The 15,515-nt window shown below is 40.4% G+C and overlaps 2 protein-coding genes across 3 annotated transcripts; one reads left to right on the top strand and one right to left on the bottom strand.

Annotated features, from left to right (window-relative positions):
* Nucleotides 1-715: 715 nt before the first annotated feature.
* LOC144714676 (putative serine/threonine-protein kinase At1g54610) lies at nucleotides 716-9,768 on the top strand. Of its 2 annotated transcripts, XM_078589457.1 has the most exons (7): nucleotides 716-1,131; nucleotides 3,449-3,733; nucleotides 4,266-4,583; nucleotides 5,286-5,513; nucleotides 6,284-6,384; nucleotides 7,563-7,683; nucleotides 9,413-9,768. In XM_078589457.1, the coding sequence occupies exons 1-7, from the start codon at nucleotides 838-840 to the stop codon at nucleotides 9,590-9,592; spliced, it is 1,527 nt and encodes a 508-aa protein (XP_078445583.1). In that variant the 5' UTR covers nucleotides 716-837; the 3' UTR covers nucleotides 9,593-9,768. The 2 variants fall into 2 exon arrangements, with proteins under 2 accessions (XP_078445583.1, XP_078445584.1); XM_078589458.1 differs by lacking the exons at nucleotides 7,563-7,683; nucleotides 9,413-9,768 and adding an exon at nucleotides 6,874-6,982.
* Nucleotides 9,769-10,490: 722 nt separating this feature from the next.
* On the bottom strand, nucleotides 10,491-14,988 carry LOC144714677 (CHY-type/CTCHY-type/RING-type Zinc finger protein). Its single transcript, XM_078589459.1, has 12 exons — nucleotides 14,650-14,988; nucleotides 14,473-14,560; nucleotides 14,353-14,391; nucleotides 14,243-14,275; nucleotides 14,087-14,164; nucleotides 13,957-14,000; nucleotides 13,836-13,876; nucleotides 13,666-13,748; nucleotides 13,488-13,579; nucleotides 12,867-12,936; nucleotides 10,875-10,916; nucleotides 10,491-10,742 (listed from the first exon to the last, which is right to left on the bottom strand). Exons 1-12 carry the CDS (start codon nucleotides 14,700-14,702, stop codon nucleotides 10,614-10,616), a joined length of 792 nt encoding a protein of 263 aa, XP_078445585.1. The 5' UTR covers nucleotides 14,703-14,988; the 3' UTR covers nucleotides 10,491-10,613.
* Nucleotides 14,989-15,515: the final 527 nt, after the last annotated feature.

Here is a 15,515-nt window from a genome sequence, read left to right as displayed (position 1 = left end):
TCTCTCTCTCTCCTCCCTACCCCAACCTCGTAAATTAACCTTCACTCCAACCATACTCTCTCTCTTCTCTCTCTCTATCTCCTCCCTACCCCAACCTCATAAAGCCTTCACTCTAACCATACTCTCTCTCTCTCTCTCTCTCTCTCTCTCTCTCTCTTCTCTCTCTCTCCTCCCTACCCCAACCGCACAAATTAACCTGCACTCCAACCATACTCTCTCTTCCTCTTTCACTCTCTTTTTCTCTTTTCTCTCTCTATCTTTTCTCTCTACCCCAAACTCATAAATTAACCTTCACTTCAATCCATTCTCTCTCTTTCTCTCTATCTCCTCTTTCTACCCCAACCTTTTAAATTAACTTCACTCTAAACCATACTCTCTCTCTATCTCCTCTCTCTACCCCAAACTCATAAATTAACCTTCACTCCAGTCCATTCTCTCTCTCTCTCTCTATCTATCTCCTCTCTCTACCCCAACCTTTTAAATTAACTTCACTCTAAACCATACCCTCTCTCTATCTCCTCTCTCTACCCCAACCTTTTAAGTTTTAAATTAACTTCACTCTAAAGCATACCCTCTCTCTATCTCCTCTCTCTACCCCAACCTTTTAAGTTTTAAATTAACTTCACTCTAAACCATACTCTCTCTCTATCTCCTCTCTCTACCCCAACCCTATAAATTATCCTTCACTCCACCCCACACACTCTCTCTCTCTCTTCCAGCCAGTCTGCGAGCGTATGGTGGGCAGCAGTAGCATGTCTTCTGCTCGAGCTCGAGCTCGATCGCCCGTCGCCATTGCCGGACCTCCGAGCTGAGCGATGAAGCTCTCCCACGCCGCTGATGGGATGCTTCTTCTCTCGCCATTCCCCCGCCCCCACCAACCCCTCCCCTTCCTCTTCCCTCCCCAAACCCTCCTCCGTCGTCGATCGCCAGACCGCCGGAAATGGGGTTGAATCGGCCCGCGATTTGCAGCCGAAGACCGCGGCGGCCAACCCTAGGCTCAGCAATCCCCCCAAGAACACCCTCGGGGAGCAGATCGCCGCTGGCTGGCCGCCGTGGCTCGTCGAGGTCGCCGGAGAAGCCATCCGGGGATGGATCCCCCGCCGCGCGGACTCCTTCCAGAAGCTCGACAAGGTTCCGCTGTCTGTCTGCTCATCGATCTATCGATTTGTTTGGCATTGTTTGTGTATGCGTCAAACTGTTTAGATCATCTATCAATCTATCAATCTGTTTGTCATTTTAAATGCACAGCACAGTATTTATCTGTTCATTTTAAATATACAGCAACGTACTTATCTGTTCAATCGATTTATCAATCTGTTTGTCATTTTAAATATACAGCAAAGTATTTATCTGTTCTATCAATTTATCAATCTGTTTGTCATTTTAAATATACAGCAAAGTATTTATCTGTTCTATCAATTTATCAATCTGTTTGTCATTTTGAATATACGGCAAAGTATTTATCTGTTCTATCAATTTATCAATCTGTTTGTCATTTGAAATATACGGCAAAGTACTTCTCTGTTCTATCAATTTATCGATTTGTTTGTCATTTTGAATACACGGCAAAGTATTTATCTGCTCTATCAATTTATCGATTTGTTTGTCATTTTGAATACACGGCAAAGTATTTATATGTTCTATCAATTTATCGATTTGTTTGTCATTTGAATACACGGCAAAGTATTTATATGTTCTATCAATTTATCGATTTGTTTGTCATTTGAATATACGGCAAGGTATTTTATCTGTTCTATCAATTTATCGATTTGTTTGTCATTTGAATATACGGCAAGGTATTTTATCTGTTCTATCAATTTATCGATTTGTTTGTCATTTGAATATACGGCAAGGTATTTCTCTGTTCTATCAATTTATCAATCTGCTTGTCATTTTGAATATACGGCAAAGTATTTCTCTGTTCTATCAATTTATCGATTTGTTTGTCATTTTGAATACTAGGCAAAGTATTTATCTGTTCTATCAATTTATCGATTTGTTTGTCATTTTGAATACTAGGCAAAGTATTTATCTGTTCTATCAATTTATCGATTTGTTTGTCATTTTGAATACACGGCAAAGTATTTATCTGTTGTATCAATTTATCGATTTGTTTGTCATTTGAATATACGGCAATGTATTTTATCTGTTCTATCAATTTATCAATCTGCTTGTCATTTTTAATATACGGCAAAGTATTTCTCTGTTCTATCAATTTATCAATCTGTTTGTCATTTTGAATATACGGCAAAGTATTTCTCTGTTCTATCAATTTATCAATCTGTTTGTCATTTGAAATATACGGCAAAGTATTTCTCTGTTCTATCAATTTATCGATTTGTTTGTCATTTTGAATAGACGGCAAAGTATTTATCTGTTCTATCAATTTATCGATTTGTTTGTCATTTTGAATACACGGCAAAGTATTTATCTGTTCTATCAATTTATCAATCTGTTTGTCATTCCATATATATACTTCAAACAATTTCGATCATCTATCAATCTTTTTGTTATTTTATATATACAACGAAGTATTTATATGTTCTATCAATTTATCAATCTGTTTGTCATTCTATCTATACATCAAACTATTTGGATCATCCATCAATCTATCAATCTGTTTGTCAATTATATATATACATTAAATTATTTATCTATTCTAAAAATTTATCAATTTTTTTTGTTAATGTATGCACAAAACCCTTTACTTATCTATCCATTTATCAATTTGTTTGTCATTCTATGTATACAGCAAAGTATTTATCTGTTCTATCAATTTTTATATTTTTATTGTTAAAAAAATCAGTTTTTTATTATTCTATGTATACATCAAATTATTTATCTGTTTTTCATTCTATTTATACATAAAACTATTTTTTCATTTATATCTGTTTGCCATTCTCTATATATACATCGAACTATTTATCTATTCTATCAATTTGTTTTGGTCGTTCTATGTATACGTCAAACTTTTTATCTATCTTTTTATCGATGTGTTTGTCGTTCTAAGTATATATCAAACTATTTATCCATCGATCTGTCCGTATGGTTGTCAATGAATCTCTCTATCTTTAAATCAAAATGTGTTTACCTGTCGGTGGCTACATCAAACTTATCTCTATGAACGTATCAAACTATCTATCTCGCTGTCTGTTAATCAATATGTCAAAGTATCTGTTCATCTATCTATATCTCTGTCTGTTTATCTATCTATCTCGCTCTGTGTTTATCAACATATCAATCCATCTATTTATTGATCTGTCTGTCTATCTATCTATTAAACTCTCTATTTATCCATCCACTTATCTAATGTCTTTCAATATATCAAATTATCTATCTATGTATCAAGCTATATATCTAGCTAATATATCATTTTATTTAGTTCTATCCATCTTTTTATTGTTCAATTTTTCAACCACTGGGGTTCACTCCATCTGCGCGTAATCAGATTGGGCAGGGGACTTACAGCAACGTTTACAAGGCCAGAGACACACTCAATGGCAAGATCGTGGCCTTGAAGAAGGTGAGATTCGACAATTCAGAGAGAGAGAGCGTCAGATTCATGGCCAGAGAGATTCTCATCCTGAGAAGATTGAATCATCCCAACGTGGTGAAGCTCCAAGGACTGGTAACTTCAAGAATGTCCTGCAGCTTGTACCTTGTTTTTGAATACATGGAGCATGATCTTGCCGGGCTTGCCGCCACTCCAGGGATCAAGTTCTCCGAACCTCAGGTGGGCATTTCTTCTACATCTTCCATTCTCAATATTCAGGGTTTGGCAACTGTCAACGTCGACCTCATCAATCCTCGTTGATAATTGACATTGATGATGACAATAACAGTCCCCATCATGATGTTGATGGTTCCCTGCTTTGTTGGAGATGATGTTGCTTCCGGGGTTGTCCTGAACTGTTGCGGTAGACTGTTGATGCCATCATAAGCAACACATCAACATCGTGTAAATGTCTGTCTATAAGATGACACAAATTGATTGGCAATTGTCAGCCACCATTGACAATGTGTCGACGTCTTTTTTGGTTGGTTGATGATGATGTTGACACTGATTATTGTTATGGTAGACGATGATGTTGATGGTGACAGTTATCCCTGGACGAGTTTGATGATCATTGCCTTTGACAAAGTCAGTGTCAAATCTTTAATTGCCCATCTGTTTCATCATCAACATCACATGCTGACATCATCGAGATGTGCTGAAGAACACAATTCGAAAACTAAAAACTGAGGAAGGCACTTTGGTGAAACAGGTTAAGTGTTACCTGCATCAGCTGCTGTCTGGGCTTGATCATTGCCATGGAAGGGGAGTGCTTCACAGGGATGTAAAGGGTTCTAATCTCCTGCTAGATAACGATGGAATATTGAAAATTGCGGATTTTGGGCTGGCTTCAATCTTTGATCCAGAGCAAAAGCAGCCCATGACTAGCAGAGTGGTCACACTTTGGTATCGGGCTCCAGAGCTTCTTCTTGGAGCCACTCACTACGGTGCAGGCGTCGATCTATGGAGCGCAGGATGCATTCTGGCAGAGCTCCTGGCAGGGAAACCCATCATGCCTGGTCGGAATGAGGTATTGAATGCATATATTCCATGTTGGATGTCGCAGCTAGTGTTTGGCTCTCCGATGATGATGACAAGTCATCTATCTTCTTTGCTGTTGTTAATCCACGCCAGGATTATAATAACGACTATGAGAGTGTCATCATCTCTCTTCTGTCCGTTAGATGGCACTTACAATGATGACTTTGTCTAGTCATCGCCTCTCATCTCATTCCCTCTGTAAATCTCACTCAGATGATTATAGACGATGACAAAACTGTCTGTCATTATCATTGGTCTGTGACCAGGATGACAATGATGAGGACGAAATTGCCAATAACTGGTCGCAGCATATCTTTTTTCTTTTTTGAAGAAAATCATGCCACAGAAAAAAAGTGATGAGAATGCGTGCATAGTGCCTCGTTGATGGTAGAAGCTGCCCAATTATGCCAATTTTTATTTATTTTTACTTCAAATGAATGAATATTAAGACATCCTTTGAAACTTCAAAATTGGCTAATGTAACGGCACAAATTTTCATAGTCGTCTGTCGATGATAGGAAAATTGTAAATGAGGGGTTGAACAGCTAAAATTTTTGTCTATTATGATCGTTTTACTTGAAATATTGAGTTTTTTTGTAGTTCTCGACTGTTTTTCTCCTCCAGAAAGAAGTATAGAACGTTGAGGGAACACTAACCTTAAGCGATGTAATAATTCGAACTAATTTATCAGGTTGAGCAGCTGCACAAGATTTTCAAACTATGCGGCTCGCCATCGGAGGATTATTGGAAGAAGTCAAAGCTTCCGCATACCTCTGTATTTAAGCCTCAGAAACCATATAAAAGATGCGTAGCAGAGACTTTTAAAGATTTTCCATCTTCTTCGCTAGCATTAGTTGAAACTCTGCTGGCAATTGACCCAGCTGAGCGCCAGTCTGCATCTGCTGCGCTGAAAAGTAGAGTGAGTTTCTTTTCCCTCTGGGCTTGTTTATTTGTAACTACATGTTTTTGTTACCCACATTTGTTTTTATACGATTGTTTAGGAAGACATTTCCACTGTATCGGAGATCACATTTTAAGCAATTGCACTCTAACTTTGCACTGCTTGCATTCTTCTTACGCTGATTACACTGATCAATACCTAATCAGAATCATTATGTGCTGAGGTTTCTTTTTCTCTTGAAGAAACCTGTTTCCGGAAGAATACCCGTGCCATGGGCCAGCCTTTGGGGGCTTAATATGGGGAGAAATTCTATTTTTTTGGTCTTTTTTTGGAAGGATGGATAAAGCCTGAGGGGTCTTTTTGTGAGACTTTTGGAGTTTTTTAATGCATAGTCTGAAATTAAGTCATCAGGCAATGTGATGAAGGACGGCTACAGCGGTGGCGCCCTGAGGGCTTTGGCCGGTCTAGCTTCTACCCCCTTTGTTTCTATCCCCTTCTCACTAGTTGGGTTACCTGCCGATACCCTGACAGTATGCATCTGACTGTTCTTCATGTGAACTATATAAATAAATTTCATAGGTCCAAAATTGTTATTACCCACATTGTTTTAATCACGAGACTGGAAACAGAGACATCTTTTCCAAATCTGAGGTCATGGTTTAAGTAATAGTGATCTAAGTTGGAGTCTTACATTGATTTTTTTTTCGTTTTCTATGTGTATATTTTCATGGTCTGACTTTGCGCCATCCATGTTTTTGATTAATTCAACATTTGGTCTGGTGCCACAGTTTTTCACAACGGAGCCTTACGCATGCGAACCATCAAGTTTGCCAAAGTATCCTCCTAGTAAAGAGTTGGATGCCAAGATCAGAGATGAAGAAGCTAGAAGGTCTGTCGTAAATATTTTTTCCCTTTTTCTCCTTTCCTGTAGACGTGTTGAGTAATTTTTTCTCAGTGCTTTGGATATAAATGGAGCTCGTCTTTGACAACTTTCTCGTTACATTTTCCATATATCATACTAATGATCGAGCAATGAATCCGTATGATAGAATATCAACCTTTCTACATTAAGTTAGACCTGTAACAGCCTCTTGGAATAATCATCAAAATAGATCATCAATATCTTTTGAGCGTTGAGATCAGTGAATGTCTAGTAGATGACATAGAAAATATTTTTAATGAATATTTCTTCTATTTTGATACATATTTCTGTAACAAATATAAATTATCTGGCTGATGAAAATTTCCTTTGTGAAAACATGCAACTCCGGGTGGTTACCGCTTCGTCGGGTGACCGCTTTAAATCACTTTTAAAAAAAAAAGGAATTTTTATTTGTGAAATTTGATGATTATCAATTTTCCTCTTGTTACTGGGTAGAGCGAGAGCCCAAAGTGGAAGATACAATCCAAACGGCAGTCGGAAGTCTCGCCAGATAATTTATATTTGTCACTGGAAGATACAAATGCCATAGAAAATATTTTTAATACATATTTCTGTAACAAATATAAATTATCTGGCTGATGAAAATTTCCTTTGTGAAAACACGCAACTCCGGGTGGTTACCGCTTCATCGGGTGACCGCTTTAAATCACTTTTCACAAAAAAAAGAAATTTTTATTTGTGAAATTTGCTGATTATCAATTTTCCTCTTGTTACTGGGTAGAGCAAGAGCCCAAAGTGGAAGATACGTTATTCTTTGGAAAAGCCCGGTTCTCTTTGTCTTCGAGCTTTCATTCCTCAATCCACTTATTCGTTCTTTCATATACCTCCCCACCAATAGATAGAGACAAATCCAAACGGCAGTCGGAAGTCTCGCCAGATAATTTATATTTGTTACTGGAAGATACAAATGCCATATAAAATATTTTTAATTAATATTTCTTCTATTTTAATACATATTTCTTGAACAAATATAAATTATCTGGCTGATGAAATTTTTCTCTGTGAGAACATGCAACTCTGGGTGGTTACCGCTTTGTCGGGTGACCGCTTCAAATCTCTCTTCAAAAAAAAAAAATTCTTTGTGAAATTTGCTGATTATAAAATTTCCTCTTGTTACCGGGCAGAGCGAGAGCCCAAAGCGGAAGATACAATCCAAACGGCAGTCGAAAGTCTCGCCCGCGAGAGCGGCCTCCAAGGGCAATGCCTGCCCCAGAGGCGAATGCAGAACTTCAAGCAAACCTCGACGTATGGGCCTCTAACCACTCATCCATATACCATCTATTAACTAAATATCTATATATGTTATATCGCTCTTTAGCTATATTTTTATCCGTTCATCCATCCTTCCCATCGTTATACATGATAAGATGCTCGTGCTTTTTTACATTTATAAACATAATATGATGCAACTCATCCTCTTTTTTATCCTGCTTTTTCTCTCGAAAATATATGTACATCACATGATGTGTTTCTCTCGTCGTAAATGCTTTAAACATGGTACCATACTTTTTTACATTCATCAACATGATTAGATGCTGGTTGTCCTGTTTTTTATTCTGCTATTTTTTTACTTCTGGTGGATGGCGGTTTGGGTTCCACATCATTAATAGGAGAGAATGTGAATTTATGTCTCTTTGTTCATGTCTATCTTTGTATCTATCTATCTATCCATTCATCCATCCATCCCGAAATTTTTATTTATTATGACATGCTTTTCTTTGTTCATTCATAAACATAATTACATGCGACTGGGCCCGTTTTTTTATTCTGCTATTTTCTTGAGACGTATGGTAGCTTCTGCCCCACATCATTACATTGAGAGAAGATGGACAACATGCAATTTTTATTCATGCTTTGTAAAGTAGAGGCCCAACTGCTAGATTCTCGGTTCTCTCTCTCTCTCTCTACTGTTGCTTTTCTGGGTACACCTTAGAACCTTGGCCCTTTCACCATTCATTCTTTCTCTCCCCCTCTCTGTTTCTCTCTCTCTCCCTATCTATCTATCTATCTCTCTCCCTATCTATCTGTCTATCTATCTATCTATCCATCTCCCTATCTATCTGTCTATCTATCTATCTATCTATCTATCTATCCCCCCCACTCTCTCTATCTCTCCCTCCCCCCCTCTCTGTATCTCTTTCCCTACCCCTCTCTATCTCTCCCTCCCCCCCTCTTTCTACCTATTCATCCATCCTTTCATTCATCTATTTTTCTATCTCTATTTCTATGTCTATGTGAATGAATGCATTTGTATCTAAGTTTGCATGTATGTAAATCTAATTTTGTGGTTCTCCATAGCGCCTTGGTTCCCTGTCTCATTCTCTCTAATTTTCACTTTCCAGATTCTCCTTAATAATTTTCCCTCTTATTCTCTCTCTCCTAGTTCCCTTTCCTGAAGTACAAGTATAGTTCCGGATCGTCCCAGACGTGGACGAAGGACGGGACGGTTTTTTTGTCCACCGACAAAAAAACCATCCCGTCCAGTCCTCCCGGGACGAATTTTCGTCCCAAAATTCGTCCCAGACGAAAAAACACATTTTATATTTTTAATATATTGTAAATTGTCCTAGCGAGGCCACGCTGCAACTTCTCAACCGTCGGATGTGAATCTGGCGGTTTTCTGTCCAGAGTCGTCCGTCCATCGTCCGGAGACTTCTGGACGGACAATTTTTTCGTCCCACGGGACAAAAACCGTCCCGTCCGGTGGTCCTCGGAACGAATTTTCGCTCCGAAATTCTTTGGTACCCTCTGATGGGACAATTTTTTCGTCCCGGGATGAAAAAATCATCCCGTCCGCGTCCCTGCACTATAAGTACAACCCAGAGACCAGTTGTTGCATTATTCTTGCTCATTTTAGTTTCCCTTGTGAATTTGCACTTGTTTTGAAAGAGGTTAGTTTAATATTGGTTTAGTCATTTAATTAAAAGCACTGATTAGTATAAAAATGGGTGGTGGTGCGGGGTGTGGAATTCAGAGGCAGCGGAAGGGGAGGAGCAAGAGCGAGAAGTTTCCGGCGCCGCACGAGGATGGCGGGCCGGTGGGGCTGTCCTTGGCGGCGGCCCGTGGGGGCCTGCCGAGCGAGGCCAGCCCTCCAGGCCTGGACGGGGACCGGCGCCTCCGGCGCGGACGGGCTGGCAGTCTCCACATTCACTGATACAGAGACCCCTTTCTAGAGAGAGAAAGTTGAGGGAGAGAGGACTTTTGGGCTGGGCAAGGATGAGAAATCATCCTTGGCTTTTTTGAAGAGAGAGAGATAGAAGACTCTATGTTTGGCTGGCCAAGGGAATGGTTCATGGTTTTTTTGAAGATACAAGGAGAGGAGTTCTGGTCTGGCCAAGGAAGGTGATGGAGCTTGTTTTTTTTCAAGGGACAAAGGAGAGAGAAGACTTTGGATTGGCCGAGAGAGAGAGGGAGGGAGGAAGGAAGAGAGAGAGAGAGAGAGAGAGGGAGGAAGAGAGAGAGAGAGCAACTTTGGAGAGAGGGAGGGAGGAAGAGAGAGAGAGAGAGAGCAACTTTGGAGAGAGAGAGAGGGAGGGAGGAAGAGAGAGAGAGCAACTTTGGAGTGAGAGAGGGAGGGAGGAAGAGAGAGAGAGAGAGAGAGAGAGCAACTTTGGAGAGAGAAAGGGAGGGAAGGAGAGAGAGAGAGAGAGAGGAAGGAAGAGAGATAGAGAGAGAGCAACTTTGGAGAGAGAAAGGGAGGGAAGGAGAGAGAGAGAGAAACTTTGGAGAGAGGGAGGAAGAGAGAGAGAGAGAGAGAGCAACTTTGGAGAGAGGGAGGGAGGAAGAGAGAGAGAGAGAGAAACTTTGGAGAGAGGGAGGAAGAGAGAGAGAGAGAGAGCAACTTTGGAGAGAGAGAGAGGGAGGGAGGAAGAGAGAGAGCAACTTTGGAGTGAGAGAGGGAGGGAGGAAGAGAGATAGAGAGAGAGAGAGCAACTTTGGAGAGAGAAAGGGAGGGAAGGGGAGAGAGAGGGAGAGAGAGAGAGAGAGAGAGAGAGAGAGAGAGAGAGAGAGAGAGAGAGAGAGAGATCACTGTAATCAACTTATAGTAATCATGGTCACAATGATATAAATTAATGCCATAGATAGAAAGAACCCATGAATTGGGTGGGTTCAACTTCACCTGCATGGCAGGGGTATAAATGGGTTTTCACATTTTAGGGTTTCCTCCAAGGCCTCTAGCACTGGTGAGTGGCAGGAGGGGCAACGTTGCGGGTATTATAAGAAGAACACTGCTCACATTTCTGGCCTACAATGTGAAAGGCCACCTCCGACGTCACATTGCAATCGTTGCACAGAATCCAGACCTGGAAAATCGGCCCAAACCGGCCCATTTAGAATTAGCTGAGCCCACTGGGCCACTCAATTGGCCCAAACTTGATATATTTTGGGTTTTTCCTCTAAATGGATATATTTTGGTGGGATAAGATCAAACATACCTTTCTGGTCAGATAATCATGAGGCATGATGGTGGCTGCAACCTGAAAAATGTAAATTTTGAATTCACCACTCATGCATTAGCTTAAATTTGTGTCAAATATCTAAAGAAATATGAGGGATGGTAGTGAAGTTAGGCGTGGAGTTTGACCCCACATGAGCGGATTTCCATTGCCCCGTGAGCAGGGCGGTTCTGGGGCAGTAATCTGAACTGCACACAGCTCAAAACTGGCTGAGAGATGAGAGAGAGAGAGAGGAGCAACAAGAGAGAGAAATGAGAAATGAGAGTGATGAGAGAGAGAGAGAGAGAGACCAGATAAGCAAAGAGAGAGGAACAGCAGGAGAGGGATGAAAAATGAGAGTGATATGAAAAATGAGAGAGACCAGATGAGCAACGAGAGAGAGAGAGAGAACAAGCTGTCGCCGATGGGGGATGTATTGTAAGAGTCCTGATGAGATAACCAATTCTTGAAATCGTAGGGTTATAAATACCCCTTGTAAGGTCATTAGAAGGACTTTTGATGAAAGATCAACTTGTGGTTTCTCAGAACGAGTAGCTGTATCCGGCTTTCGTGAGAGCAAGAACTCATGATTCGGAGGTTCTCGAGAGTTTGTTCACCTATTGTTCTCTCTTCTCCTCTCTTACCTCTTCCATCTCTCCTATTCTCCTCTCTACCCCCCGTCCCATTTCTTGGTTTTGTTAGATCTCCATGGGGATCGTAACATGAACACAGAGAGAGAGATGAGAAAGAGAGAGATGAACAGATAGAGATGAGCAACGAGAGAGAGAGAGAGATGAGCAACAAGAGAGAGAGAGAGATGAACAGAGAGAGATGAGCAACGAGAGAGAGAGAAAGAGAGAGATGAGCAACAAGAGAGAGAGAGAGATGAACAGAGTGAGATGAGCAACGAGAGAGAGAGAGAGATGAACAGAGAGAAATGAGCAATGAGAGAGAGAGATAAACAGAGAGAAATGAGCAACGAGAGAGAGAGAGATGAACAGAGAGAAATGAGCAATGAGAGAGAGAGATGAACAGAGAGAAATGAGCAATGAGAGAGAGAGATAAACAGAGAGAAATGAGCAACGAGAGAGAGAGATGAACAGAGAGAGGAGAAACGAGAGAGAGAGAGATGAGCAACGAAAGGGAGAGAGAGAAAGATGAACAGAGAGGGATGAGCATTGAGAGAGAGAGAGATGAGCAACGAGAGAGAGAGAGAGATATGCGCATTGAGAGAGAGATGAACACAGAGAGAGAGAGAGATGAGCAACGAGAGAGAGAGAGAGAGATGCGCATCGAGAGATAGATGAACACAGAGAGAGAGATGAGCAACGAGAGAGAGAGAGATGTGCATCGAGAGAGAGATGAACACAGAGAGAGAGATGAGCAACGAGAGAGAGAGAGAGATGCGCATCGAGAGAGAGATGAACAGAGAGAGATGAGCAACAAGAAAGAGAGAGAGATGCGCATCGAGGGAGAGATAAGCAACGAGAGAGAGAGAGAGAAGGATGCGCATCGAGAGAGAGATGAGCAACAAGAGAGAGAGAGAGATGAACAGAGAGAGATGAGTATCGAGAGAGAGAGAGAGAGATGAGCAACGAGAAAGCGAGAGAGATGAGCAATGAGAGAGGAGAGAGAGAGATGAACAAAAAGAGAGAGAAAGAGCAAAGAGAGAAATGAACAAAAGAGAGAATGGGCAAAGAGAGAGATGAACAAGGAGAGGGAGAGAGACATGAGAAATGACAGAAAGTTAGAGAGATGATAGAGAAGAAAAACGAGAGAGAGAGTGAGCATGAAACAAGATAAAACAGCCCCGGAATTGCACAACCGCTCAACCCGAGAGTCTACGACGTATGTGCAGTGGATGCTTTGCAGGCTGTGTGATGGGTGGTTTGAGTATTCAAACCGCACCACGCAATGACCATGCAACTGCGCACCACACGTGATCGGACCATCCCTATCTATATGATTCAAGGCAGGAAAAAGGGTACTGACCTCCTCGTCCAGCTTCCTCCAGTATCTGCTCATGTCAACCATGGATTTTGAGCATATTGGGCAGGCATACCTTTTCCAAATAATAAAATTATTTTAGAATATTAGAACATGAGAACTTCAACTGGAACAAGTTTTTGGCTTTCAAGGAAATTAGACAATATTTCAGAATCTTCAAGGCTGGAGAAAAAAATTGTTTTCCAAGTTATATCAAAATTGTTTTCCAAGTTCCAAATTGTTTTCCAAGTAAGATAAAATAGCAGATATAATCATCAGACATGATGGTCGCCTCAACAATATCTTTCTTTGATGGCAAGATACATCTTTACATTAAAATATTACCTAAAGATATGTTTGATGAACCGACTTTTCCACTAATGTTTTATTATCTCCAAGTATTTTCCACATGAGAATGTTTCAAAAAAGTTTTTCCACATGAGAAGAACAACCCAAACATTGATGCCAAGCGTGCATATCAGTCACAGAACGGGAAACTATTTAATTCTTACCACGTGAGTATTTTTTGTTTTTATAGCAAGATATCATCTCAAGGATCAGTAATGCTGAACAAAACGGTTATTGGTATAGTTTTTTTTTTTTCTGAAAGAAATGCTTATTTCTTACTGTCTGTGTAACAGCATATCATCAAGACATTCTGAGTGCATTGTATGGCCGCATTTTAGAACTCTAGTCTCCTGCAAAGAATCGAATAAATACTGCAAAAAAGGGAGAAAAAAAATCAAATTTAGCGAAAAAACTCCAATGTGATGAACTAGGATGCCTGAAAAATTGGCGATTATACCTCGTAGCAAACAGGGCAATGATGCCTCATTGAATTCTCTATGCACATATGTTTATCTCGTAGTTCTACAGAATAGCAAGCGCCTGCCCAGAAAATTCAAACTAGGATCAAAGTTGCATTGTTTTAAAGGGAACTGAATTTTTCACTTGAACAATGATCATCAAACTTACCGCATTTCTGACAATGGAAGAAGTTTTCGCTACCACCGACTCTGAATTTCAGACCCAGCATTTAAATTTCTCAAAAGTTTGTTCACAAAGAAGAATTAATCAAGAAAATACAATGATCTACCTGCATATACCGCAGTCGTCGCAGTGATATTGTCCTTTCTCTGTCTAGAAAACCAGCAAAATCAAGCTGGATAATCGGAAAACCAGAAATTCTGAAGCAAATCACAAGGAAAGAATCAAGAACAGCTCACATCATCATCGTAGAAATTGCAGATTCCGCAGAAATAGCTCCCCATGTTAACACCACAGCTCGAGCACACTTGAGAGGGCTGATGAGAAGAGCCAAACAACTCAGAAAAAAAAAATCTTTAAAAATTTCAATTTAAACCTCTTCTGTCGATATTTACCGGTTGTTCTTCGTCGCAGATCAAGCAAATCACCTGCAAAGATCGAGAGAAAAAAACAAAACATCACGTAAAATTTCAGATTGCGAGAAAACCAGAGCAAGAGGACTCGCCTTCTTGATCTCATTGCGGCGTAGCTCGTGGCGATCGGCCTTCAAACCCAGTAAAAAAAAATAAAAAACGTAAGAATCGCCAAGGATTACTCGTTCATCAACGAAATCGAAGAAACCCACCACGGATTCGTTGTGGCAATGGCGGCAGCCGAAGATCTGGTCGCAGCACGGGGCCCGAATCTTGCATCTCCGCCGGTAATGCTCGCACCTGTTCAAAACCCACAATCAAACATCCATTCTCTACGATCGATTGCAGGATCGAAGACCGATTAACAACCCATCAGGAAGAAATCGAACCCGAATTCCATCAGACCGAAATCCAGGCGGCTGCTGCCGGAATCGGCCTCCATGGATAACCGAAAATCCGTGTGGATCAGAGTTTGAACAAGGACGAAAACCTAGCGAGGAGGAAGAAGCAACCCTCGACCAAACAACTCGATCCACATCGGCAGATGGGTTGAGATGATGATTAAATAGCAGACGTAATCAAGAATTCAATTTCTTGAATAATTTATTGGGGAGAGAACCTCGTGATTCGAGAAGGGAATCGAGACAAAACCCGCCGGCAAGATGAGATTTTGGCGGCGGAATCTGCGGGAATCGGGGGTTGGGTTGGCTGGCGATGACGATCTTCTCTTGGTATGATGGTGTAAGATTATAGCGTTCTTCAGGGGTTTTTAAGCTCTTTTATAATATAAAGTTCATGTTAAACTTACTTATATTTTTATTAAACTTATAATTTAAATGAAATGTTGTATGACTAGAAGTTTTTGTCACTGTTTAGGTATTTTGGATGGAAGAATGTGGGTTGTACATGCATGGCATTCTTCTGGGGTGTTAAGCTCATTTATATAGTTCATGTTAAACTTAGTAATATTTTAAAGGAAATGATGTATGATTAGGAGTTTTTGTCATTGTTTGGGTATTTGGATGGAAGAATATGGGTTGTAGAAGCATGGGATTCTTATGGGTTTTTAAACTTTTCTCTAAGTTTATGCGATACTTTCATATAGTTTAGATGTAATGGTGAGTGATTATTTCTACTGATTTGGAGTAGAATCAGTTATTTTGTTTTTGGTAGGTTTTGGGTCCTTTGAATGGCAGAATGTGGGTTGTATGAGCATGGCATTCTTCTGAGGTTCTAAGTTTTTTTAAAGTTCATG

The sequence above is a fragment of the Wolffia australiana genome, chromosome 17, assembly GCF_029677425.1.
Source record: "Wolffia australiana isolate 7733 chromosome 17, ASM2967742v1".
Taxonomy (NCBI): Eukaryota; Viridiplantae; Streptophyta; class Magnoliopsida; order Alismatales; family Araceae; genus Wolffia; species Wolffia australiana.
Note: the sequence above shows the minus strand (reverse complement) of the source record. Positions and strands in the feature narration are given on the sequence as shown.

Coding starts and splice junctions, on each gene's coding strand:
- LOC144714677 (XM_078589459.1), bottom strand. CDS start 14,702: ATGGAGGCCGATTCCGGCAGCAGCCGCCTGGATTTCGGTCTGATGGAA. Junction 14,392..14,472: donor ATTGCCACAACGAATCCGTG/GTGGGTTTCTTC, acceptor CTGGGTTTGAAG/GCCGATCGCCACGAGCTACG. Junction 14,165..14,242: donor TCTGCGACGAAGAACAACCG/GTAAATATCGAC, acceptor TCTTCTCATCAG/CCCTCTCAAGTGTGCTCGAG.
- LOC144714676 (XM_078589457.1), top strand. CDS start 838: ATGGGATGCTTCTTCTCTCGCCATTCCCCCGCCCCCACCAACCCCTCC. Junction 3,734..4,265: donor TCAAGTTCTCCGAACCTCAG/GTGGGCATTTCT, acceptor TTGGTGAAACAG/GTTAAGTGTTACCTGCATCA. Junction 6,385..7,562: donor AGAGATGAAGAAGCTAGAAG/GTCTGTCGTAAA, acceptor GTTACCGGGCAG/AGCGAGAGCCCAAAGCGGAA.